The sequence below is a fragment of the Lampetra fluviatilis genome, chromosome 58, assembly GCF_964198595.1.
Source record: "Lampetra fluviatilis chromosome 58, kcLamFluv1.1, whole genome shotgun sequence".
NCBI lineage: Eukaryota > Metazoa > Chordata > Hyperoartia > Petromyzontiformes > Petromyzontidae > Lampetra > Lampetra fluviatilis.
Window position 1 is genome coordinate 6619850 of NC_136332.1, and position 26773 is coordinate 6646622.

General features: G+C 48.6%; 1 protein-coding gene across 1 annotated transcript in view; it reads left to right on the top strand.

Moving 5' to 3' along the window:
* LOC144950526 (uncharacterized) overlaps positions 1 to 26773 on the top strand; it is a 174982-nt gene that overhangs the window by 27589 nt on the left and 120620 nt on the right. Inside the window, exon 4 of the mRNA XM_078880663.1 lies at positions 19085 to 19992. Coding sequence (XP_078736789.1) covers positions 19085 to 19992 — 908 coding nt within the window. The remainder of the gene's footprint in view (positions 1 to 19084; positions 19993 to 26773) is intronic.

Genomic DNA, 26773 nt, shown 5'->3' on the forward strand with positions numbered 1-26773 from the left:
CTGGGTCAGCCCCGTGACCTCCTGCCAGAGGGCGTTCGACACTTCACGTGGCCTCAAGGTGCACATGGCCTGGCACAAGCGTCGTGGTGACATCACCGCCACTTAGTGGCGAATGGCGGTTGTTGTGTGTCTGTGTATGTGTCTGTGTGTGTGTCTGATAGGGCAGTTGTGGAGAGAGTGGAGAGTTTCCCATTCCTGGGCAGTATGCTCATGACCGGCTCCGGTTTAACAGCAGAGGTCTCACTCTGAATCAGTCGAGCGGCATTATATTTTCATCAGTTGCGTAACGCTGTGTGGAAGCTACCTGGTCTGTCACTCCACACGATGCTTCGGGTCTTCTCGGCCACAGTTATTCCCTTTCTTCTCTACGCTTGCGAAACGTGGACCCCCTAATTGAACATCTTCGCCGTTTAGAAACATTTAGGCTGGCCTGCCTACGATCCATCCTGGGTTTAACCAGCAGGCTGGATTGTGTGAGCAGCTCACAAATCCTCGAAAGATCTGGGCAAAGTCCCATCGGTGAGCTCCTCCAGCAGGCAAGGCTGCGTTGGCTGGGTCATGTAGCCCGCATGCCCAGCCATCGCATGCCTAAACAGCTTTTGTTCGGCCGGATCGAGGGGGCTAAACGGGCACGGCACGGGCTAGAGAAGAGATTGAGTGATGTGGTACAGGAGGACGTGGAGCTGAGTAGACTTGCCGATGACTGGTACCAGCGGTGTCAAGATCGGCCTCTGTGGAGGAGGCTCGTGAAGGACGCTACTGGGCAGTTGGAGGCAGTCGCCCTCCAACAACAACGGAGGGCGGAGGAGCGACGCTCACAACAACGAGCGGAGCGCCGGGTGGCTAAAGCACAGCAAGTTGGCACAGTAGGGGGCACAGGTGATGCATCAGCCAGTCATCTCGGTCATCTCAGTCAGTCGACCCGTGGCACCTGCTGGGTCTGCCCAGTGACCTCCTACCAGCGGGCGTTTGACACTTCACGTGGCCTCAAGGTGCACATGGCCTGGCACAAGCGTCGTGGTGACGTCACCGCCACTTAGTGGCGAATGGCGGTTGTTGTTGTTGTGTCTGTATGTGGGGAGCGGTGGCGCAGTGGTTAGTGCTACGCTACGATTGGCTAATATCATCAGCAAGATCGATGATTCCGTCACAATCAGCTTTGTTACCGACGGCGCCGTCATAAAGCATCGATAACAAATCGCACACACCCCCCGACATATTGTTGATCGTTAATCGTATCGATTAATCGTATCGATTAATCGTGATCATTTCCCGCTTGAGTCGAACCGCGGTGAGCATGTATATGGGCAAAGACACGCCCCGTTCGCAGTGCCGGGTGAAGCCGGTGCGGGGCCTGTACCGCGTGTTATAAAGGGGCCTTAAATAAAAAAAACACATTTGTAACTTGCATAGTAAAGTAATTGTGTATTTTCATTTACTATACAGCCGGATGATACGAAAATTCGCTCACCTTAATCACCCAGTCGTTCATAAAAGTTGAAGGCGGAATAGTACTGTAGTAATCTTTGTTTTTTTCGGTAAAGTCACGTAGGTAAAAAATTTAAATTAATTAAAGTAAAATAAAAATCACGACGTTTCGGAGGCAACACAAGCTTCCGTCTTCAGGTGGAACCGTCACAGCACGATTGCTGCATCATTGCCTCCGAAACGTCGTGATTTTTATTTTATTTTTATTTTACTTTTATTAATTTAAAATTTTTACCTACGTGACTTTACCGAAAAAACCTAAGAATATGAATCCTTGCAGTCACGAAAGCTTCAAATCTAGAATTATATAGTACTGTAGTAATCTTTGTTTTTTTCGGTAAAGTCACGTAGGTAGAAAATCATAAAGCGACCGTCATCAGGTAAGACATTCACAGCAGGGAAACTGCTGAATCGGGCCTGCTTCGTGATCTATTATTTGTCTACCCACGTGACTTTACCGAAAGAACCAAAGAGGATGGATTCCTGCAGTCACGAAAACTTCAAATCAAGATAGTCCTTCATTTGAAGTGCAGAATCACTAAACCGGAATCGATAGCTTGAAAGCATTTAGCGCGGGGCCCTTGAAAGTGCGGGGGTACCGTAGCCAGTGTAGCTACTTTTGCTACTCCGATAACACTGGTCAACACACTTTTTCTGGCATAAGGTATTCCAACGGGTTTTTAAATCTAATTTTGGGGTGCTGATTCCAAATCTGGTATCAGTTTTTGTCTATCACATCAGGTTTTAGAGATATCAAATCTTGCATTTTCAATAAAAACTGCAGAAGAAAAATATTAAATAAACGTGGATATCTACATAAAATGATATTATAAACACACTATCCTAAAAATACAGCACCATATTTTAACACTAAAGCAGTCACTGACTCGCAACAACTTGCAATCATAAGTGACAGAGTTAATTTCGGGTAAAATCAATGAAAATGGGGTATGCCGATAGCATAAATATGAGATGTGATAGAGCAAATCTGAGATCAGATTTGGAATCGGCACCCTGAAATTAGTCCAAAACAGCTGCAAAAGTCCAGGCCAGAAAACAAAGTTTTTTTTGTTGACCAGTGTAATACGGCACTGCCCGTTCGGTCAAAGCCAAGTCCACTTTCTTCCACATATTTGGGAGGGGGGAGGCGAGGGGGGGCAGAGATGGGTGTGCGGGTAAATCCTCTCCGATCGATCACTTTGCATCGTACTCGTCAACTCCGGTGGTCGTCATTCTTTGGCCCCAGGAGGCCAGAGGCCCAAGCTGGCCTCTTTTGCACTGATTGGCGAACGGGGGTCCCGCTGATTGTGCAGATGCACTCCGAAATTAAAAACCAAAAAAAATTCGAGAATTGAAGCTTTCCTGACTGCGGGAATTACTACACTCCATTGGTTCTTTCGGCAAAGTCACGTATGTAGAAATGAAATAAAAAAAATATGAATCACAAATAAAATACTATTTTAATAAATTACAAATTAAATAAAATGTTTATAAATCACAAATATTTTTTTTTTATAAATCACAAATAAAATGAAATTAAAATAGTTTGCCGTTCTGTGTGCTCTGGGTGTGATGTCACTCTGTGCGTTCCCTCGCTGTGTGTTTTGCCCCATTTTCACCTGATGATGGGGCGCTTGCGTTGCGTTCGAAACGTCGTGATTTATTTAAATTGTATTTTATTTGTGATTTATTTACATTTTATTTTATTTGTGATTAATAAAACATTCATTTTATTTGTGATTTATTTGCATTTTATTTTATTTCTACATACGTGACTTTACCGAAAAAAACAATGAGTATAATTTTGTTTTAATAATCACAATGCTAATAATGACGATTATTAAGTAGTTGCAGATCCACCGCATCCCATTGTCCCGTTCACTTCATCTCGACGGCCACGGCAAAGCAATCGTCGACTTTAGATTTGGGTTTCGACTTAATTCAAATTCCAGCTCCGAGGGATGATAACGATTTTTTTAAAATTCTTATTCTGCTTCTCCATTTCGATTACCATTGCGTTCGAAACTCGTGTTGCACAATTATAGATTTGAAGCTTTCGTGACTGCAAGGATTCATACTCTTAGGTTTTTTCGGTAAAGTCACGTAGGTGAAAAATAATAAAATTTAAATTAATAAAAGTAATAATAAAAATAAAATAATAAATCACGACGTTTCGGAGGCAACACAAGTCTCCGTCATCAGGTGGGACCGTCACAGCTAGATTTACTGTATCGAGTGATTCACTGTATCAAGCGTGTTGCACATTTCAGCTCGGATGAGCGATTTGTCGCGGAGGATGTTGCTACTGGATGCGTCGGGAGTGCGCCTGTCACGTGTTCCAGTGTTTCGTGGTTCATGCATCGTGGCCACCCTAGTTCATGATAATGGGTGTATTAACCGTAGTATTAACCATGAGATTAGCCGTAACATTAGCCGTAACATTAACCGTAACATTAACCTAATATTAGCCGTAACATTAACTGTAACATTAGCCATAATATTTACCATAACGTTAACCATTACATTAGCCATGACATTAATCGTAACATTAATCATTGCACATAACCACAACATTAACCAGAACATGAACCATTACGTGAGCCATGAGGTTAATCATGACATTAACCAGAACGGTTGTGGTGGCGTCAGTGGTGGTGGCGGTGGTGGCCGCGGTGGTGGCGTCAGCGGTAGTGGTGGCGGCGGTGGCAGTCTCGGATGATCCTCGTTGCAAAAGTAGCTACTACATATGTAGTAGCTACATATGTAGTAGTAGCTACGGGCCCCGCACTTTCAAGGGCCCCGCGCTAAATGCTTTCAAGTTATCAATTCCGGTTCAGTGATTCTGCACTTGCTCTATTACTATAGTACTATACCGCCTTCAACTTTACGAACGACTAGGTGTTTAAGGTTAGCGATTTGTCGTATTATCTGGCTGTATAGCAAATTAAAAAATACAGTTACTTTACTGTGCAAGTAAAAAATGTATGTGTTTCAATAGTTACGTGTTTTTTTAAATTTAGGGCCCCTTTATAACATCATATGCTCCAGGCCCGGCACTAGCTTCAACTGGCACTGGGTAGTGGTGGCGGTGGTGGTGGCTGTGGTGGCGGTGGTGGTGGCTGTGGCGGTGTTAATGGATGTGGTGGCAGTCATAACGCACGTAAGACCCACGTCAACGCTATTCATCAGGTTTGCGCCACGCAGAGCAATAATTGCGCTCCGGATCGATTTTATTACGCGGCCGTCAATTGTTTTTTTTTGTTTGTTTCGTTGGGAGATTGTTCAACCGAGCGTGCATACAAGACAATTTCCTCCGGATCGACTAAAATACAACGGAAGACAACATCGCAATCCCTCCCGCCGCTAATCACTGCCACCGTGATGAGCCCTTCTCTATCCGCTGCTGGGCACAAGGCCTCCGTAGCGTATCTAGCGCCACATTTAGAAACACGCATTGATGATGATGATACTCGTTGGGTTTTTTTTCGGTAAAGTCACGTATGTAGAAATAAAATACAATTTAAATAAATAAAATGTGAATTTAATGTAATTCATAAAAAAATTAGAAATAAAATAAAAATTTAATAAATACAATTTTAATGTAATTTTATTCTTAAAATTAATTAAAAATTTTAAATTTTATTTTATTTCTACGTACGTGACTTTACCGAACAAAAAACGAGTATAATTTCTGCAGTCACGAAAGCTTCAATCCTATATTGATAATGATGATTATTATTATTATCACTTAAGATTTTTTTGGCGCGATAAATGTCCAACTAGATTGGGAGCCAAACTTTTTTTAAGCTATCACTTGTGGTGACCAGGCCGCTTCTGAAGAATAAGTTCATACCTCAGCGGGGCTTTGCCTGGTAGGATGGTGGATGGTTTAATGCTGCGTTTGTGTGTTTGGGTGATGTGTTTACCTCTCTTGTGCTTTGCACTCCGATCGCGTTTCTGTACCGTTTGTTGTTGGAAGGTTCTTACCCCGTGCCCCCTACTGGACATCTGTGAAACACGTTCCTTCGGAGTGGGCAGGTAGGAACTTGGTTGGACAGCGCGGCGTTCGGGGGGGGGAGCAGTTGGATGAGTGGGCGTGTTTACCCTTCCCCCCCCCACCCTCCCCGACATCGGCAACCAATCGCGGCGTAGATCGGTGTTCGGTGGGGAGGTGCATGGGTGGGCGGAATTCCGGATATGCACGACAGACAGACAGACAAATAATCCCTGGTGGGCAGTGTGGAATCTGTTGTTCCTACCTGTAAAAGAGCTTTATAGCTCATCAAATTCCTCCTGCAATCTAAATACAGACTTCTGTTTCTCACCCACCGTGGCTGCCACTGAAACAATCGTGTGAAGTCATTGACAGTGTTCACAGAAGCATTCTTTGCGACGGCTTAAGGTGGCATTTCCAACTCGCTGGGGGACTGAATTAACGGAGGATGTGTGAAAAGGACTACACCCATTGTCGTGGCTAGGAGATGTTAACAATCTCGCCTGGTATACAGGAGGTCTAGGATTCGATTCCGACCCGGACGCCTGCTGCTGTAAATTTGGAGTTTTCGTGTCTCTCTCCCATCACCATCACGATGGCTAGGATATGTTAACTACCTCGCCTGGTGTACAGGAGGTCGAGGATTCGATTCCGACCCTGACGCCTGCTGCTGTAAATTTGGAGTTTTCGTGTCTCTCTCTCATCATCATCATGGTGGCTATGAGATTTTTCAGACTCTGTCTCCTCGACAGACCTGTTCTCCACCTGAGGACGGCTACTTGCGTTGTGGCCGAAACGTCATGAGAATTATTTAATTATGTTTTATTTTTATTATTTTATTATTTCCATTCTACGTGACTTTAACGAAAGAACCAAGAAGATGGCTAGGAGATGTTAACTACCTCGCCTGATGTACAGGAGGTCGAAGAATCGATTCCGACCCTGACGCCTGCTGCTGTATATTTGGAGTTTGGGTGTTTCTCTCTCTCATCATCATCACGGTGGCTAGGTGATGTTAATTACCTCACCTGGTATACAGGAGGTCGCGGTTTCGATTCCGACACTGACGCCTGCTGCTGTATATTTGGAGTTTTCGTGTCTCTCTCTCTCTCATCATCATCACGGTGGCTAGGAGATGTTAACTACCTCGCCTGGTATACAGGAGATCGAGGTTTCGATTCCGACCCTGACGCCTGCTGCTGCGGTATATTTGGAGTCTGCGTGTCTCTCTCTCTCCGTGTGGTCGCGTGGATTTTTCTCCGGGTCCTCCGGTTTTTCCCTCCACATTTACAATCAACGTCGCGCGTTCAGAGCCATTTGGCTGCTGTACATTTCCACGCGACGAGCAACTTCGTTGGGCTATCATTTGTGGCCAAGTCGCTTCTACAAGAGAACTAAATAGAGCTCAGTGGTCTGCACCTGGTAAAAGTAAACATTAAAACTTGCAGAGAGAGACACCTGAGGACGGCTGCTTACGTTGTGGCCGAAACGTCGTGAGAATTTTTTTGTATATTATGTTTACTTTTTATTATTTTATTATTTCTCTTCTACGTGACTTTACCGAAAGAACCAAGAACATTCAAACTTGATTTGAAGCTTTCGTGACTCAGGAATTACTCTTTGGCATTGGGTCTCTGTGTGTCTATGTTGTGTGTCTCTCTCTGTGTTGTCTCTCTCTGCTTGTGTGTCTGTCTGTGTGTCTCCGTGTCTGTGTTTTGTCTCTTTCTCGAACTTAGTTCTACTTGATGACGACTGCTTGTGTTGCGATTGAAACGTCCTATTCTATTATTTTATTTATTTTATTTCTACGTGACTTTACCGAAAGAATCAAAGAGTAAAAATAAAACATTGTTCAGGTTTATTTAGGCGCTGGGTTTGAGCATGGGTTAACTGGTCGGAGCGAACATGCGACTTTTTGGGGCAAAAAGATCGATAGCAATCTGCTCTGAAGTCGGGCTGAACAATTAATCGATTTCAAATCGAAATCGCGATTTGAAACAATGCGATTAGCAGATCGTAAAGGCTGCGATTTTTTTGCGATTTGAAAATTCATATTACTTTCTTATTGGAATTGTAATATTTTTTAATTATTATTTATAACTTTATTTATTTAACTTAACAATTGTTCTATGTTTGATTGTTCTAGTTTTATTTTTAAATAAATACATGTTGGAAGCAATTAATGTATTATAAGTTCTCATCCTTGCATGAGTATATATAGAGCAGTTCATATGTTTGATGGCATCATGTGGTAATGCCCCATCACATGTTCTAAATCTATTACACAGTGAATATTGAACTGAAGCTTGACTTTAAAAAAAATTTAATCGCAAATCAAATCGCATTCGCAACATCTGTCAGAAAAATTGAAATGAGATATTTTCCCCAAATCGTTCAGCCCTACTCTGAAGGATGCTTCGATGCTACCCTAAGCGGTCAATTGGCCAAGGTGAATATATGACGGTCGGATGTGCGATGTTGTACTGCGGTTAACATTTTTTCTTGTGAGGACAAAAGATAAAGAAAATATATAACGCTCTGGCGAAGAAGAAGCCAGCCACCCAATTTTCTGTGGACCGCGAATCCGGATTTCCACATTCACCACACGCGCCACCACCACCACCGCCACCGCGTGCTATTACGATGATTAGTATTCCAACACACACTTAGGGTAACATGAGAATTTAAACCCCGGTACAAGAATCAAGCTCCTGCCGGGGTTCGAGGTCTGTGTTTTGATAAGGAATCATGAACAACGTTTTGAATCCAGTGCCTAGGACAGCCCGGGTGAATGTTGTAACCGTGCCCCCACGTGGTCATCAATTAAGGATTAATCCCCGGTCATGATCGATCCACTGCTGGATGACGAGCCTCACAAAGTAATCGCCACCGCCTCACAAGCCTGCGACGTAAATGATACAATCCGCCTATCAGTTGCACGAAAACTGATTTCGCCGCTCCGTCTCCACCGTTAACGTCCACTCGCACTTGTTCCATTCCTTGGATGACATTCCATTATTCTTGACGATCCATTGTTCTCTAGCCCGTGAAATTGGGCGCCACAGTGGCGAGATGTTAACTACCTCGCCTGGTGTACAGGAGGTTGTGGGTTCAATCCCAGCCCTGACGCCTGCTGCTGTATATTTGGAGTTTGCGTCTCTCTCCGTGGTGAGATGTTAACTACCTTACCTGGTGTACAGGAGGTTGTGGGTTCGATCCCAGCCCTGACGCCTGCTACATATTTGGAGTGTGCGTCTCTCTCTCTTTCTCATCATCATCGGGGTGGCTAGGAGATGTTAACTACCTCGCCTGGTATGCAGGAGGTTGTGGGTTCAATCACAGCCCTGACGCCTGCCGCTGCTGCTGTGTATTTGGAGTGTGCGTGTCTCTCTTCTCCCCGTGGTCGCGTGTATGTTTCTCCGGTGTTCTTTTGGGGTTTCCCTCCGCACTTGGAATGTGTGTGTGTGTTTTTGTGTTAAATTTCTTTCGCGCCGTACGTAGCCAACTGCGATAATTGCCGATTATAATCGGAGGTGAGAGACCGTGCAATGAGTGTGCGTTTAGAGCATTTGGTTGCTCTGTATTTCCCACGTGATAAGCCACTTCGTTGAGTTCTCATTACACGCTTTTATTTAACTCATTCTGGCTGTTGTCGTTGTTGTTGTCGTTGTTGTATCCTCAAATCTTGTAACTCAATTTTAACCCACTTCCCAATGTGGTATCGACTGCAAACTTGGTATACTTATGTCATACTGATGACAATACTATATTCTATCATAAAAAAAACAAATATTATTAAACAATCTTTTTTATATGTTATGTTTCAGCTTGGGTCTAAGTGTCCACGCTCAACTGACGTTGGCTGTATATCACCACCTTATTGCAAAGCTTCGCGGCCAATTCTTGAAGTCGTGGAGTTCTTGCATTACTAGTACGGTGCATTTCATTAAAGCGTGTTTAAAAAAAAAGTTTTTAAAATATTACTTATTTTGTGGCCAGATCGCTTCTGTTAAACAAGCTACATATCTCAGTGGCCTTTACCTGGTAAAATATTGTTTTTATTTTTTAAGCGATTTCCTTACCGTTCCTATACGTTACCCTCCTATCGTGTTTTTGCGTCATTTGGTCATTTGAATTCCTCCAGCATAAATACACATTCCGATTCAGGCTTGCAACGGGAGTATGATGGCTTCGTATGCTCGCGAGAGGTCACAGTGCCTTTGTGGAGGCCTTGATCCAACAGGAGATCGATAGGTGGCTGATGATGATCATTAATGATGAGAAATAAAATCGTATACGGTCACTGAAGACGTTTGGAGGGGGGTCTGTCAGATGTTAGCTTCTGCCGCGATGGGAATCGCGTTAACAGGCCGTGCCATTTCGGAGTGGTTGTTCGGGCAAGGGCGATTAGGGAACGGGCAAACGCAGAGTGATTACAGGACATTTACTTAACAATTAAGCTGTGAAGAGCATGTGCGCGTGTGTGTGTGTGTGCGTGTGTACACTGGGGAACGGGAGTGTAGCGGTTAGTGCGCTGCGCTACGAACCCCGGTGACCCCGCTCACGGTCACCAACACCAGTGGCGATTATCTGAACCGGTCCTGGGCCTCCCCTAGATCGACTTAGCCTCAAATGAGTACCTGGTGCGGTGAGCAAAACATCGCCACTGGGGAGACGAAGGCGGCCGGGCAGGCGTGGTGCTTCACCACGGACCCCCTCGTGTGCCGTGCCGGCCTTCATAGGGTGCTACTAGCTGACAGCACTTGCCCCAGCAGTCTGTGACAGACCATTTGGGTCTTTCGGTGAAGCCACGTAGATAGAAAAATAAAACAAAAATCACGACGTTTCGATCTATGTACAAGGATTTCTCGACTTACGAACATTCGACCTGACGAACTTTCTGTCCGTATGTCATGTAGATGCCACGTGAAGAACCAGTGGCATCTACAGGAGATTATACAACTTTTAAAGCCATTCCCCGTGTTTCATGTACACGCCGTACAACGTGTTTGGAATCGACAGGAGTAAAGTTGGACTTACGAACAAATCGACTTACGAACAGGCTTCTAGAATGCACTTCTTGGTTCTTTCGGTAAAGTCACGTAGAAAGGAAATAATAAAATAATAAAAAATATTATTTCCTTTCTACGTGACTTTACCGAAAGAACCAAGAAGATGAATCCCTGCAGTCACGAAAGCTTTAAATCGAAATTCTAGAATGCTGTTGAACCGTAACACATTTCATACCACTCACCGTGTGGCCGGTTAAACACGGTAACACTGCAAAGGTTCCTATTTACGAACCGTCCTACTTCATACTGTGTCAACCCGTATTCTTGTACAGGGAAATTGAGTTTTCAGCTCCATACGACGTACAGCCGTTTCAAAACGTGCTTTGTCGGATGAACGTTGATATGTATAAGGGGCACGGGGTGACCAATAAGGTCTGAATTGGTCTGTAAAAAGGTAGGGGCACTGATAAGGGCTTGACAGGTTTGCCACGTACGAACGTGTCCTGGGAACCAATTGTGATCGTAAGTCGAAGACTGCCCTACATACATTCATACGCAGCCCGTCCCGTTTCCCCCACCTATGAGTTTAGCAATGCCTCCCCCTTTGTTGTTGAACCGTAAATGAAAAACAGCAACGCTGCTGCGTCTGCTTGGTTCTTTCGGTAAAGTCACGTAGAAGGGAAATAATAAAATAATACAAATAAAACATAATAAAATACAATTCTCACGACGTTTCGCCACAACGCAAGCAGTCGTCCTCAGGTGAAGAACAGGGCTGTCGGAAAGACCTGTTCTTCACCTGAGGATGGCTGTTCTTCACTTGAGGACGGCTGCTTGTGTCGTAGCCAAAACGTCGTGAGAATTATTTTATTATGTTATAATTGTATTATTTTATTATTTCCCTTTTACGTGACTTTACCGAAAGAACCAAGAAGATGAATTCCTGCAGTCACGAAAGCTTTAAATCGAAATTTAACGCTGCCGCGGTTCCAGACTTACAAACCGTCCGACTTACCGTCCCGTGCCCCCCCCCGGAGGCACCAATTACGTTCGTAAACCGAGGACTGCCCTACATACATTCATACGCAGCCCCCCCCCCCCACACAGCCTTCCCCTAGCGCCAGTGACACGGGGCTCTGCTACCGCATTGGGGATGGGGGGAGGGGCGCATTTGGCCGCTTAACATTCCTCGTGCTCTGCCGCAGACGCTGGCGTTCACTCGCTTAGAACACATTTTGCTAGGTTTTTTTTCGTAACGCATGGCCATGCGGACGGGTAATGGGGCTCTATCGGATTTCTCGCCGCCTTATTTAATATGATACGTCCTGTATGGATGCGTCTACATCTGTGTGTGCGCTTCTGTGAGTGAGCGAGTGGGGAGCTGGTCGCGATTATTTGGATGGGTCGTGGGCTTCTCCTAGGTCGACTCAGCCTCAAATGATTAACTGGTGTGGTGTGTAAAAATGAGCGCTGTGGAGGCAAAGGTGGCCGGGTGTGGTGCTGGCATCTCCCACTACCTTGTGCGCTCTGCAAGAAGCCTTAATAGGTGCTCGCCGACAACACTTCAAGGCCAGGGGCTAACAACAGCAACATCATCATCTCGATTTAAAGCTTTCGTGACTGCAGGGATTCATCTTCTTGGTTCTTTCGGTAAAGTCACGTAGAATGGAAATAATAAAATAATAAAAATAAAACACGTAGAATGGAAATAATAAAATAATAAAAATAAACATAATAACATTCTTATTTTATTATGCTTTATAATAAATACAAATAAAACATAATAAAATAATAATGTTATTATGTTTTATTTTTATTATTTCCATTCTACGTGACTTTATTATTTTATTATGGTTTATTTGTATTATTTTATTATTTCCATTCTACGTGACTTTACCGAAAGAACCAAGAAGAACATCATCATCATCGACGATGTGATATCTGAACTGGCCGGCCCTGGACCGTCCTGCCAACGTTACACGAGCACACGTGCGCTGACCAGCGTGGTGAAGTATGGTCAAACAACCGCCACGGCCAAACCAAACGACCGTCACGTGGAGGCCCTCGTCTACCGGCTGACTGCCAAAATGTTGTGAATCTCGAGTGTGTTGTTGCTGTTGTTAAATGTATCAATGTATTATTGGTTCTTTCGGTAAAGTCACGTAGAAGGGAAATAAAAAAATAATAAAAAAATAAACAATAAAATTCTCACGGCGTTTCGATTACAACACAAGCAATCATCATCAGGTGTGAAAACCACAGCAAGAAAATTGGAAAAAAGTGGCGGTTTTTTTCTTAACGTCAGCACCACGGCGGTAATGGGTCTTAATTGATTGTGTTCACGCTCACGGTGACGTTCAGACCGCATTCCATTCTCTTTCTCTCCCCCCTCCTCCGTTCCGAGCATAGATGGACTCATCCGTTTGAACAACCGCAAGTTGCTGTCCGTGGTGCTGATGTTAAGATAAAAAACCGCCACTTTTTTCTAATTTTTTGAGATTGGAGACTGCCAGGCGGCAGCACTGCAATGGGATTCATGAATCCATCTGTGCGGCGACGTGGGAGAGAGTGAGTGAGTGAGTCCAGGTGTCAAGTGTATCTTGTTTCGCCAGGTGAGCGCTCAGGAGACCAGGAGTGACCAGGGTAACTAAAGCGACAAAATGAACAAAAATAGAGCAAAGACAGAAATAGAATTCGGAAGACATTCGGCAAAAAAATAACAATTATAAATACGTACGACGCGAACGTAAATCAACGTTGAATCACAAAGTAAACATATATATAAAATCACCCCCCAAGACTGATGCACAAGCACGAATTTCAAAACGAAAGCATTCGGAGTCACCTGAATAATGGCAGCGAAAACAGCGCGTAGTTAATTAGGTTTGGGCGTTCACTTAATTTGGCACAATCCCTCTGTCTGATAATTCAAAAGAGATCACTTTTAGCTGTCATCCGATGAACTTAGTCCGGCTCGGAGACTGCTCAGGATTGAACGATTGATATTCTGATTAACGGCCAACACTCAATTGCAGCGCTTGTAAATTCGGCGTCACGACAATACGTTTTAACAGGGGAAGGCCCCACTGAGCTATAATGCAGCTCTGTTTCAGAAGCGACCTGGCCACAAACGATAGCTCAAACGAAGCGGGCTTATCATCGTGTGAATATTTATGGAAACCAAGTATTCTAAAACGCGTGATGTTGACTCTAAATGTGGAGGAAAAACGCGACCATGGAGAAGAGAGAGAGAGAGAGAGAGACGCAAACTCCACATATACAGCAGCAGGCGACAGAGTCGGGATCAAACCCACGACATTCATGCATACCAGGCGAGGTAGTTAACATCTCGCCACGGAGAGAGACACGCAAACTCCAAATAACCAGCAGCAGGAGGCAGGGCCGGGATCGAATCCACGTCCTCCTGCACACCAGGCGAGGTAGTTAACATCTCACCACGGAAAGAGACGCAAACTCCAAAAATACAGCAGCAAGCGTCAGGGTCAGAATCGAACCCACGACCTCCTGTATATCAGGCGAGGGAGTTAACATCTCACAACGGAGAGAGACGCAAACTCCAAATATACAGCAGCAGGCGTCAGGATCGGGATCGAACCCACGACCTCCTGTATACCAGGCGAGGTAGTTAACATCTCCTAGCCACTTCGGCTGATTGACAATACGGCCTCAGCGGTCGTGGTGTGGCATCATCTCTCTCTCTCGAGGTGATGCACTTCTCCATACAGAGGTCTCTTGCGTTGATTGCCCACAACGCGAATGGAAATTCGGTAAAGGCGAGTCAACGAGAGTAGAACGAAAGCAAACAGACATTTAAACATCGAACAGCGATCTCACGTGGACCCACTGTCTCGGTCAGCACAGCGAGTCGAGAAGTAGCAGTTTCGTTTCTTTTAGTTGAACCTCACTGCCACTGTTAAGGAAGTAATCTATGCCTGGAGGTGACGGGCTGGCTGCTGGCTGGGCTACTCTCCACCCCAACAACAACTGCGGGCCGTTGTCACCCGTGTTAGCCGGGTAACTACAAGACACCTGTGATAAAATACATGTTGTGATTCCTCCTCCTCCTCCTCCTCCTGCGATCTAAATAAAGATTCTGACGGTTGCTGAACTGGCTACGCGTGATTTTCTTTCCGTGCCAACGAATAGACACGGAGTCGAGTTGAACCGATCGGAGGAGACGTTCGTCGCAGTGACAACAATACCGACGACTAGCTTGGAGTAACGAATTCAAAAATCTTGACCACGGTTCATTTGAAATTGATCTGGCTTTTCAATGCCATCATTTGGCCAGAATATTGTTTAAATCTTGCAGAAACATAAGCAACCCCCCCCCCCCAATGCAACGTATCTTGGCATGTTATTATTATTGCTACTACGTAAAAAATTCAAGCAGATGTATGTAGGTTCTCCGAGTACATTAGGATCGTGCGAAGATCGTGAACATGACGACAGCTGTCTGATGTTGTCGTTTGCAGAGTAATTCACGGATTCTCTACTCGCCATATTAACAATCGTTGATTAGGACGTTGGGTGTGGGCGCCACTGATAATGTAGTTACTAGGCCACTGATAATGTAGTTACTAGGCCACTGATAATGTAGTTACTACGCCACTGATAATGTAGTTACTAGGTCACTGATATTGTAGTTACTAGGCCACTGATAATGTAGTTACTATGCCACTGATGATGTAGTTACTAGGTCACTGATAATGTAGTTACTAGGTCACTGATAATGTAGTTACTAGGCCACTGATAATGTAGTTACTACGCCACTGATAATGTAGTTACTAGGTCACTGATAATGTAGTTACTAGGTCACTGATAATGTAGTTACTAGGCCACTGATAATGTAGTTACCACGTCACTGATAATGTAGTTACTAGGCCACTGATAATGTAGTTACTACACCACTGATAATGTAGTTACTACACCACTGATGATGTAGTTACTAGGCCACTGATATGTCGTTACTAGGCCACTGATAATGTAGTTTACTACACCACTGATAACGTAGTTACTAGGCCACTGATAATGTAGTTACTACGCCACTGATAATGTAGTTACTACACCACTGATAATGTCGTTACTAGGCCACTGATAATGTAGTCACTACACCACTGATAATGTCGTTACTACGTCATTGAGCGATGCACACTTAAATCAACTAGATTAGTGGGCCTTCTTAACATGTGGTGGGCACACCCCATGGGGGTGCAATATGCCCTTTCTGGGGTTGCGTGAGATGGCCAGATTTTTTTGTAAAGGCATATCATGGAAACACAAACTATGCACGCGCATGTAAGTTACAACTCACTTTGTTTAATCAAACCCGATGTATTAACTGACATTTTAGATTTACTCTTACGATTGAGAACCAAATGGGTGCAAAGGTTGCAGTAAATGTTAAGAGCCACTGGTCTGCATTGTGAAAACTCATTCCTGAAGAACGACTTCATGCGTTTCGATTGTAGTCCTTCTCCACGCGCCGCACCTAATAGCACGGTTGGCTACGAACGGTGCGAAAAAAGTTCAACATACACACATAGACCCACACAGAGACCCATAGACTCACACAGAGAACCATAGACACACACATAGACCCATAGACTCACACAGACCCATAGACCCACACAGAGACCCACAGACTCACACAGAGACCCATAGACTCACACAGAGACCCATAGACTCACACAGAGACCCATAGACTCACACAGAAACCCATAGACTCACACAGACCCATAGACCCACACAGAGACCCACAGACTCACACAGAGACCCATAGACTCACACAGAGACCCATAGCTTCACACATAGACCCATAGACTCACACAGAGAACCATAGACACACACATAGACCCATAGACTCACACAGACCCATAGACCCACACAGAGACCCACAGACTCACACAGAGACCCATAGACTCACACAGAGACCCATAGACTCACACAGAAACCCATAGACTCACACAGACCCATAGACCCACACAGAGACCCACAGACTCACACAGAGACCCATAGACTCACACAGAGACCCATAGCTTCACACATAGACCCATAGACTCACACAGAGACCCATATACTTACACAGAGACCCATAGACTCACAAAGTGACCCATAGACTCACACAGAGAACCATAAGACTCACACAGAGACCCATAGACTCACACAGAGACCCATAGACTCACACAGAGACCCATAGACTCACACAGAGACCCATAGACTGACACAGAGACCCATAGACCCACACAGAGACCCATAGACCCACACATAGACCCATAGACTCATACAGACCCATAGACTCACACAGACCCATAGCCCCACACAGAGACCCACAGACTCACACAGAGACCCATAGACTCACACAGAGACCCATAGATTTACACATAGACCCATAGACTCACACAGAGACCCATAGACTCACACAGAGACCCATAGACTCACACAGAGACCCATAGACCCACACAGAGACCCATAAACCCACACAGAGACCCATAGACCCACACGGAGACACAAAGACTCACACAGAGCCCCATAGACTCACACAGAGACCCATAGACTCACACAGAGACCCATAGACCCACACAGAGACCCATAGACCCACACATAGACCCATAGACTCATACACACCCATAGACTCACACAGACCCATAGATTCACACAGAGACCCATAGACTCACAAAGAAACCCACAGACCCACCCAGAGACCCATAGATTCACACAGAGACCCATAGACTCACACAGAGACCCATAGACTAACACAGAGACCCATAGACTCACACAGAGACCCATAGACTCACACAGACCCATAGACTCACACAAAGACCCATAGACTCACACAAAGCCCCATAGACCCACACAGAGACCCATAGACTCACACAGAGACCCATAGACTCAAACAGAGACCCATAAGACTCACACAGAGCCCCATAGACTCACACAGAGACCCACATACTCACACAGAGACCCATAGACCCACACATAGACCCATAGACTCATACAGACCCATAGACTCACACAAAGACCCACAGACTCACACAAAACCCCATAGACACACACAGAGACCCACAGACTCAAACAGAGACCCACAGACTCACACAGAGACCCACAGACTCACACAGAGACCCACAGTTTGTTATCCTTCCCTCGCACCTCCGATTAGCACGTTTGGCTGCGTACGGTGCGAAAGAAGTTCAACACCCCCCCCCCCCCCACATGTACCCCACCAACACACACGCACACACACGCGCCGAGTCGCCAGTGCTGCGCTCAGCACAGAAGCGCCGCCGCTGTAGCTGTGAGCTCGCGCGCAGCACGTGGCGGTGAATACAAAATAAACCGGTGGCCTCTCAACTCCCACGTGTGTCTCACCCCCCCACCCACTCCGTTCTAACGCCTCCCACCACCCCCCTCTCTCTGCTACCTCCCCTCTTTTTCCAGCCCCCACATCCACCCCACCCCCCCTCTCTCTGCTACCTCCCCCCCTCTGCACCCCCCTAAACCCCCCCTCCCCCCTCTCTCTAAACCCCCCTCTCTCTGCTACCCCCCTCCCCCTTTCCACCCCTCACATCCACCCCACCCCCCTCTCTATATACCCCCCCCCCCTCTCTTTGCTACCTCCCCCCCCTCTCTCTCCACCCCCCTAAACCCCCCCTCCCCCCTCTCTCTATACCCCCCCCCCCCGTCTCCACCACCACCAGCCACCCGCTGCCACATTGGGGCGGCGTGCTTTGATTTAAGGCTGAGCAGCCTGAGCGACATTGGATTGGGGGTGGAGGGGAGGGGCTGATGTGGGGGGTGGAGGGGAGGGGCTGATATGGGGGGTGGAGGGGAGGGGCTGATATGGGGGGTGGAGGGGAGGGGCTGGTGTGTGATGGGTGGGGGTTCACCGGGGGTTAGCGCAGCGGCGAGCGCGCTGCGTTACGAACCCGGCGTTCTTGGGTTCGATTCCCGCTCACGGCTACCAACATCGGCGAGGATTATCTGAACCGGTCCTGGGCCACATGAGTACCTGGCGCGGTGCCTGAACGTCGCCACTGGGGAGACAAAGGCGGTCGGGCGTGCGCGTTGCAGGCCACCCACCCCCCTCGTGTGCCGTTCCGGCCTCCATAGGTGTTCGCTATTCGTGAACAGCACTTGCCCCGACAGCCTGTTAAAGGCTATACGGGCGATCTTTGTATGTTTGTGTGGGGGGGGGGGCTGCGTGTGAGCGCATCTCGACGGATGGAGGGAGGCGGCACGCAATAGCGGGGGTGGGAGGGAGTGGAGGCTGCTGGAGGAGGTGGTGGTGGTGGTAGCGGCGGCGACGGATGCTGCTGCTGCTGCTCCCACCTCTGCTGCTACTGCTGCGTTGAGGAGGAGCGCCGGTGGGAACAAGACACAACTAACTGCTGCATCTGCAACTACAGCATCATCGTCATCATCATCATCAGCAGCAGCAGCATCAACAGCAGTAGCAGCAGCAGCAGAAGCAAGCAGCAAGCCACAGCAGCAGCAGCAGCCAAGACAAGAGAAGGAGGTGGAGCATTCCTGCATCACGTCTCGCTCCCCTCCGTCACCGCATGGGGAGGAGGGATTGGGCTGGCGGTTCGCGGCGCACGAGGTTGGAGGATCTGGAGGAGGAGGAGGTGGTGGTGGTGGTGGTGGTGCCGGAGGAGGAGGAGGTGGTGGTGGTGGCAGAAGAGGAGGAGGAGAAAGATTCGGCTTCACGGGTCTACGATGCGTGTCATCGTCGGCTGAGCCGTGCCGCTGGGCCGCTTTCCCGGCCGATCTGCAGCAGATGACAATGCGTCTGTGTGCACTGCTGCTTCTGCCACTGCTCGTGATCATGGGGTCCCCGCCGGCGAGACGAGCGGTCAAGAGCGCGCCCAACCGGACCTACAAGACGGCTCGACCCCTGGCCGCGCCACCATCATCATCATCGTCGTCCTCGTCGTCATCATCACCATCGTCGTCGTCGTCATCATCATTGTCATCGGGAGCGGCGTCGTCATTGGCATCGTCTAAATCGTCGTCGGCTTCTTCGTCGGCAGATTCATCGGCGCCGTTATCGTCCTCATCAATATCGTCGAAATCGTCGTCGTCGTCGTCATCGTCGTCATCGTCGTCCGCAAGCGCAAGGAACTACTGCCTCGGCTACTTCGACGTGATGGGCCTCTGGGATCCGCCGTTCAGCTGCAACTCGACCGAGTATCGCTTCTGCTGCGGCACCTGTAGCATGCGCTACTGCTGCAACATTTTCGGCTCGCAGCTCAATCAGTCGGTGTGCCACAACTACAAGACGCCCGACTGGGCCTCTCCCACCGCCAACCAGAAGCCCACCGCGGACCCCGATTCCAATTACGACCCCGCCATGGACCGCACCAATCTCGTGGTCTACATCGTGTTCGGAGTCATCGCCCTGGCGCTGCTGTCCGCGGTGCTGGCCAAAGTGGTGCTCAGGAGGGTGACACGCGCCGCCAGGGATATTAAAATGCCCAAGTAAGTTGCGATTCGCGCGGCATTGTGCGGATGAGCGGACGGGTTTTGTTGTTTTTTTGTTGCTTTGCCGATGACCGGTAGCGGCGGTGTCAAGATCGGCCTCTGTGGAGGAGGAGGTGGAGGAGGCTCTCGGGCAGTGCCAGGCTAGGTGCGCTGTGAGGCTACTGAGCAGTTAGAGGCAGTCGCTCTCCAACAACGAGCGGAGCGCCGGGCGGATAGTGCGGGAGCAAACCTTGTGCATCGGCCAGTCATCTCAGGCGGTCCAGCCACGGCACCTGGGTCTGACCCGTGACCTTCCTGTCAGACAGCCTTCGGCACGTCACGTGGTCTCAGGGTGCACCTAGCCTGGCACAGGCGTCGTGGCGAACGGCGGCTGTTGTTCTGCGTTGTGGTTGATAGGATGAGTGGTGGTGAGCGCAACTGCTGCTTGCGGAACCTGACGACCCGAGTTCGACTCTCGCTCACGGCTCAGGCGTGACTGAAGAATATCTGAACCGTTCGTGGGCCTCCTCGCCTAGGTCGACTCAGCCTTAAACGAGAAGCTGGCGCGGTGTGTAACACATCCAGCTCCGCGGGAGACAAAGGCGGCCGGGCGTGGTTCCGGCCACACCAACCGCCTCGTGTTCCGTTCGCTTAACGGCACTTGCCCCGACAGTCTGTGAAGGCTACACGGGTATCTTTGTCTCGTGAACTGTGGTCTGAGAGCGCCCTTGCAGTGAGCGTGTTCCTTGATTCATGCATTACCGTCATCGTCATTCTATCCACTGCTGGATGAAGGCCTGCCCAAGCCGCCGCCGCCGTTATCACGCAGCAATCCAAGCCGGCAACTGGGAACGAACCCAATTCGCCGCTCCATCTCCTCCGTCTGTCGATAGCCATCGCATCGTTTAAAGCCCGCTCGCGCGTGGAGTTCAGTTCCAGGGAATCGTTGCGGCTCTCGGCCACATCCAACCTTTGGGCCTTTCTTTGTCCTAACGAATTTATATCAACCTGCTCACGGGATTCTGGGATTCATACTTTTGGGGGTGCAAAGCTAGATAATTATTATTGCATAGGCGTAACGTGTACTCTAGTGGTAGTGCCTTACGCCAATAATTGTTACCCACCCAGATAAGCCAACCTCACAGCGCTCAGGATAAAGTCGAGTCAGACATGGAACCCTGTTAACATCTCGTTATAATAACGATAATCTCCGTCCGAGATGATCAGTTGATTAATTCGCTCGCCTGCCCCGTGCAATCTGTCCACCCGTCGTGATGGATGCATTTTTTTTTCGCACCAGCGATGCTTATTCATTTATATGGTCATGCATTCATTCCTCCACTGATTAAGCTACACCATGCGCCCCCCCCCCACCCATAGTCTCGTACACACGGCGGCGATACATAAATAAATAATAATGTCTGTATCCATGTACACGCGTACCGATTTTCATGTTTTCGCAACAGCGTCCGTTTGTGCCCGCTGCTCATTTTGCGTATTCGTTGGGAGACCGATGAACTTGGTCTGGGCCCTCCATCCACAAACGCGCCAGTAAATCCCTTCGCAACGACGTGTTTCTGTGTTGCATTCGGTCCTCCGCCGATTACAGATAGATCCATCCCGGTATTCGGTCATTCGCACATCGGTCGATTTGTCCCCGTTCGTGTATATGCGTTACTCAAATGCGCAAACCCCTTCATGCGTTCGCGCATTCATTAAACACCCCCATCAATCCCCTTCATCCTATCCGTGCGTTCATTCGCCCCCTTGATCCGTCCATATATATTATCATCATCATCATTATTATTCCGCTCACTTATCGATAACTCCATCCATCCCACCCGTCCATCGATTCGTCCGTGCGCGCCGCCGCACATCCCATCTCCACGCGCCGATTCCGTTTCATTGCCAATGCTCCTCCGCCGATCGATCAACCTCCTCGCCATCAGCCAGTGAGCTGGTTGGCTCATCTCACATCCCCTGTGAGCAGAGGTCGCAAACGGGTTTTGATTCCTTACCCGTACCCGTACCCGGCCGCACTAGGGTCGCAAACGGGTACCCGTACCCGTACCCGGCCGTACCCGTACCCTACCCGTACCTGGCCAGGTACGGGTAGGGTATCGGGTACCTGATTGCGACCTCTGGGATGAAGCCATGTTGCAGGCGCGGGTGAGTTCATTCTAGGAACTTGAATTGTGAGAAAAGACAAGACGTTGGGAAATGAGTGACAAACGGTTACTCACCAGTGAATCACGGTCTACCCGTACCCGTACCCGGCCGCACCAGGGTCGCAAACGGGTACCCGTACCTGGCCGGGTACGGGTAGCCGGGTATCGGGTAGGGTACGAGTATCGGGTACCCGGTTGCGACCTCTGCCTGTGAGACACAGTGCCACGAGGAAGCCCTCTCCATCTTTGCCCCGTGCCTGGCTGCACACTTACGCCTCCTCTCCCCGCGACGATTTCGCCCGACCCAAACCCAAACTCTCCACCGCCATCGACGGATTTCTTCGCCACGTGGGTGGTTCTTTTTGTGGGGGGGACGGTGGCGGCCTCAACGAAAGGCGTTCCTCTGCAGGGCCTTTTCAAGGGTTCTAGATTTGAAGCTTTCGGGACTGCAAGGATTCATACTTTTAGTTCTTTCGGTGAAGTCACGTAGGTAAAAAATGAAATAAAAATTAATAAAAATAAAAAATGAAACAATAAAATCACGACGTTTCGGAGGCAACACAAGCTTCTGTCTTCAGGTGAAACTGTCACAGCAAATCTTGATACACATATTTTTGCTGTGACAGTTTCACCTGAAGACGGAAGCTTGTGTTGCCTCGGAAACGTCGTAATTTTATTTTTTTATTTTTTATTTTTATTACTTTCAAGGGTTGTCTGTTCCGCTCCTCGGACGTTCGTTTTCAATCTCCTCGTCACTGCGGATGCTCGTTCAGTTTCCCCGCCCCACGGCACCTTTCGTTCGATAAACCGGGATTCGTTTGCGCGTTCACCACGCCACTCTCCGTTTAGTTGTCATTCCGTGCACGACTCGTTCTTTCCTTCCTCCGACGTTTGCGATCTGATGCATCTGCCTTTCGTTCCGCGCATTTATTCGTACAATTAATCGTTCCTTCGTAAATAATTATTACCACCGGCCTCGCACAAATCCATCCCACCCTTCATGCATCATCATATCTTCACCAATTTTCTCATCCATCTATCAGTACATTTGTCAGTTATCAATACAACCTTGCATCCATTTCGTTTTTACCATATCAGCACGCACATACATGCATACATCCATCAATACATCTATTGCATCATGTCCAAAACGTAGTACTCACACATGTGTACGTATGTATATGCCCACAGACCACCACCACCACCACAGATATTATCACCAACATCACCAACACCCCCACCGTCACCACCTCCACCATCAGCATCACCAATGCCATCTTCATCACCAGCACCATTCCCACGACCACCATCACAACCAACACCACCGCCATCACCCGCACCACCACCATCACCGCCGTCAATATCATTACCATCATCACCACGACCACATCACAACCATCAATACGACCATCACACCCACCAGTAGCACCACCACCACCATCGTCACGTATCCGGTGCCAATGTATTGAGCCCCGCTTCGCAGCAAAACGTCACTGTGGTCTTTGCACGCAGTGATCCTGGTCCCCTTTCATGGGAATGTGGAATTTCCACCACTCTGTTGGCAGAGCAGACAGACACCCGAGGATAGCTAACGGAGGATGAGGTGGTGGTGGTGGTGGTGGAGGAGGCGGAACGGGTTGGAGGAGGAACAGGAGGAGGAACAGGAGGATGAGGAGGAACATGAGGAGGAAGAACAGGAAGAGGAGATGGAGGAGGAGATGGAGGAGGAACAGGAGGAGGAGGAGGAGATGGAGGAAGAGATGGAGAAGGAGGAGGAACAGGAGGAGGAGATGGAGGAGGAGGAGGAACAAGAGGAGGAATAGGAGGATGAGATGGAGGAGGAGGAACTAGAGGAGGAGATGGAGGAGGAGGAACAGGAGGAGGAGGAACAGGAGGAGGAGCAGATGGAGGATGAGGAGGAACAGGAGGAGGAGCAGATGGAGGATGAGGAGGAACAGGAGGAGGAGGAGGAACTAGAGGAGTAGATGGAGGAGAAGATGGAGGAGGAACCAGAGGAGGAATAGGAAAGTGAGGAGGAACAGGAGGAGGAAAAGGATGAGGAGGGACAGGAGAAGGAGGAGATGGAGGAGGAGGAGGAGGAGGAGATGGAGGAGGAGGAGATGGAGGAGGAGGAGGAGGAGGAGATGGAGGAGGAGGAGGAGATGGAGGAGGAGGAGGGTGGTCTGCTGGCAAGATCACAGCGCTGGCAGTGCAATGCTATCGGTCCAGGGTGGCAGCGGTCATTTGCAGGATGCAATAATACTAATCACAATGGACGTATTTATCCAGGATAGCAACAGTGAGTCGTACGTCTCTTTTTCACGAGGGTCCTTCATTGTTCTTTTTTAATTTTATTTTAAAGATTCGTTTTCGGTCAATGAATGTTGAGGTTTTCTTTTTACAGATACAGTATATATATACACACACACAAGTGGCAGGAAACCAGAGCACCCAGAGAAAACCCACATACAGATGGACGACAGATGGCGATCAGTCCCCTCGCTGTGCCCCCATCTCCTGGCGAGACAGGGCACCGGTTGTTGTTACTTTCTGACCCTGTGTCCATACTGGGCACCTGGGAAAAAAGAGCTTTATCGCTCATCGGATTCTTCCAGCCTAAAACAAAGATTCCGATTCTCACGGCATCTGTGTGGTGATCCACTAGCGGTACGCGCCAGAGCTTGGCCTGCTAACGCCAGGTGTCACGAGGAATCGACAGAATCACACTCAGAAGGCTGGAGGAATCCGATGAGCCATCAAACTCTTTCACCGGCTTGCGGCAGAGCGCCCATCGCTCATGCCCGTGGCTAGCCACGGACGTTGCTGGTACGTTGCATGGACCTAAGGTTTGCTTCGGCTCGGGATTCATTTCAGCCGCGGGAGCTGTCTAGTAGCTCGGAGATGTTAACTACCTCGCCTGGTGTACAGGAGGTCGTGGGTTCCATCCCGACCATGACGCCTGCTGCTGTATATTTGGAATTTGTGTCTCTCCGTGGTGAGATGTTAACTACCTCGCCTGGTGTACAGGAGGTCGTGGGTTCCATCCCGACCATGACGCCTGCTGCTGTATATTTGGAATTTGTGTCTCTCTCCGTGGTGAGATGTTAACTACCTCGCCTGGTGTACAGGAGGTCGTGGGTTCCATCCCGACCCTGACGCCTGCTGCTGTATACTTGGAGTTTGTGTCTCTCTCCGTGGTGAGATGTTAACTACCTCGCCTGGTGTACAGAAGGTCGTGGGTTCCATCCCGACCCTGACGCTCACTGTATATTTGAAGTTTGCGTGTCTCTCTCTCCCTGTGGACGCGTAGATTTTTCTCCGTAGCTAACCGTGCTTAAGAAGTTCAACATACGTACAGTGCAGGATATTGATGGTGCTTGGATGAGACCTTGTTACGGGCCGTTGTATGGGCACGGGTGCCTGTGAAAAGTTGGTCTATTTACCGCTTGCATTTCGTTTTTGTTACTAAACTCAACATTAAACTAAACATTGGTTTTTATTTTACCAGGCAAGGCCCCACTGAGCTATATAACTCGTTTGGAAAAGCGACCTCGCTATCAGAAATGATAGCTCAACGAAGTGGCTCATTAATCATCGTGTGGAAACTTATAGTGGCCAAATAGTCTAAACGCGCGACGTTGATTCTAAGTGTGGAGGGAAAAACCGGAGGACCCGGAGAAAAATTCACGCGACCACGGGGAGAGAGAAACGTGCAAACTCCAAATATACAGCAGTCGTCAGGGTCGGGATCGAACCCACGACCTCCTGTATACCAAGCGAGGTAGTTAACATATCCTAGCTACCATGGCTTCTCTTTATTTTACTTGTTTATGGTGGCTTGTGTTGATAGCATGTTTAGATGGAATCGTTGTCAATCACAAGGCAATGATCCATCGGTGTGGAGCTACCAGAGCAGGGCAGGCACGTTACAAAGACAGAGATGTCCCGTGTAGCCTTCATCGACTCTTGGGGCAAGTGCCGTTAGGGAGTAGTACCTACGAAGGCCGGCACGGCACACGAGGGGGTGGGTGGCCAGCACCACGCCCGACCGCTGAGTCGACCTAGGGGCGGCCCAGACCCGGCTCAGATATTCGTCGCTGGTGTCGGCCGTGAGCGGGAATCGAACTCGGGTCACAGCTGGACTCGCCACGCGCACCGCTCGCCACGGGCAGTGCACGTCACATGCGTCACGTGCCACACGCGTCACACGTCACGTGTCACGCGCCACCCGCACCGACCGAAATGGCCTCGTTCTGTGCCAGGCTCGACGCTGGCGTTGTGAGGACGTCGGGGGAAACTGTGGAGCTGACGCGCCGGTTCGCGGGCAGGGTGACCTCGGTGGCACAAGGGTCGGAAATGCACCTGTGCCGGTCACGGCTAAGAACCTGGGTTCGAATCCAGCGGTCATTTTGTTGTTGTTGTTGGCCGCCCTTGGCTGCACGTGGCACTCTCCGAGTGCAGTCGTGAGTTGGGTGGTCTCAGTGCGCAGCAACAATACAAACCCGTGGCATTCAGCGCGGGTCTCCATCTAACACAACTCCAGCTTCCGAGAACGAGCGAGTGCCCGCCGCTGCGTAACGCTTTGCAACGCGTGCGATACAAGAATACTAATGAGATCGCGATTGAAGTAT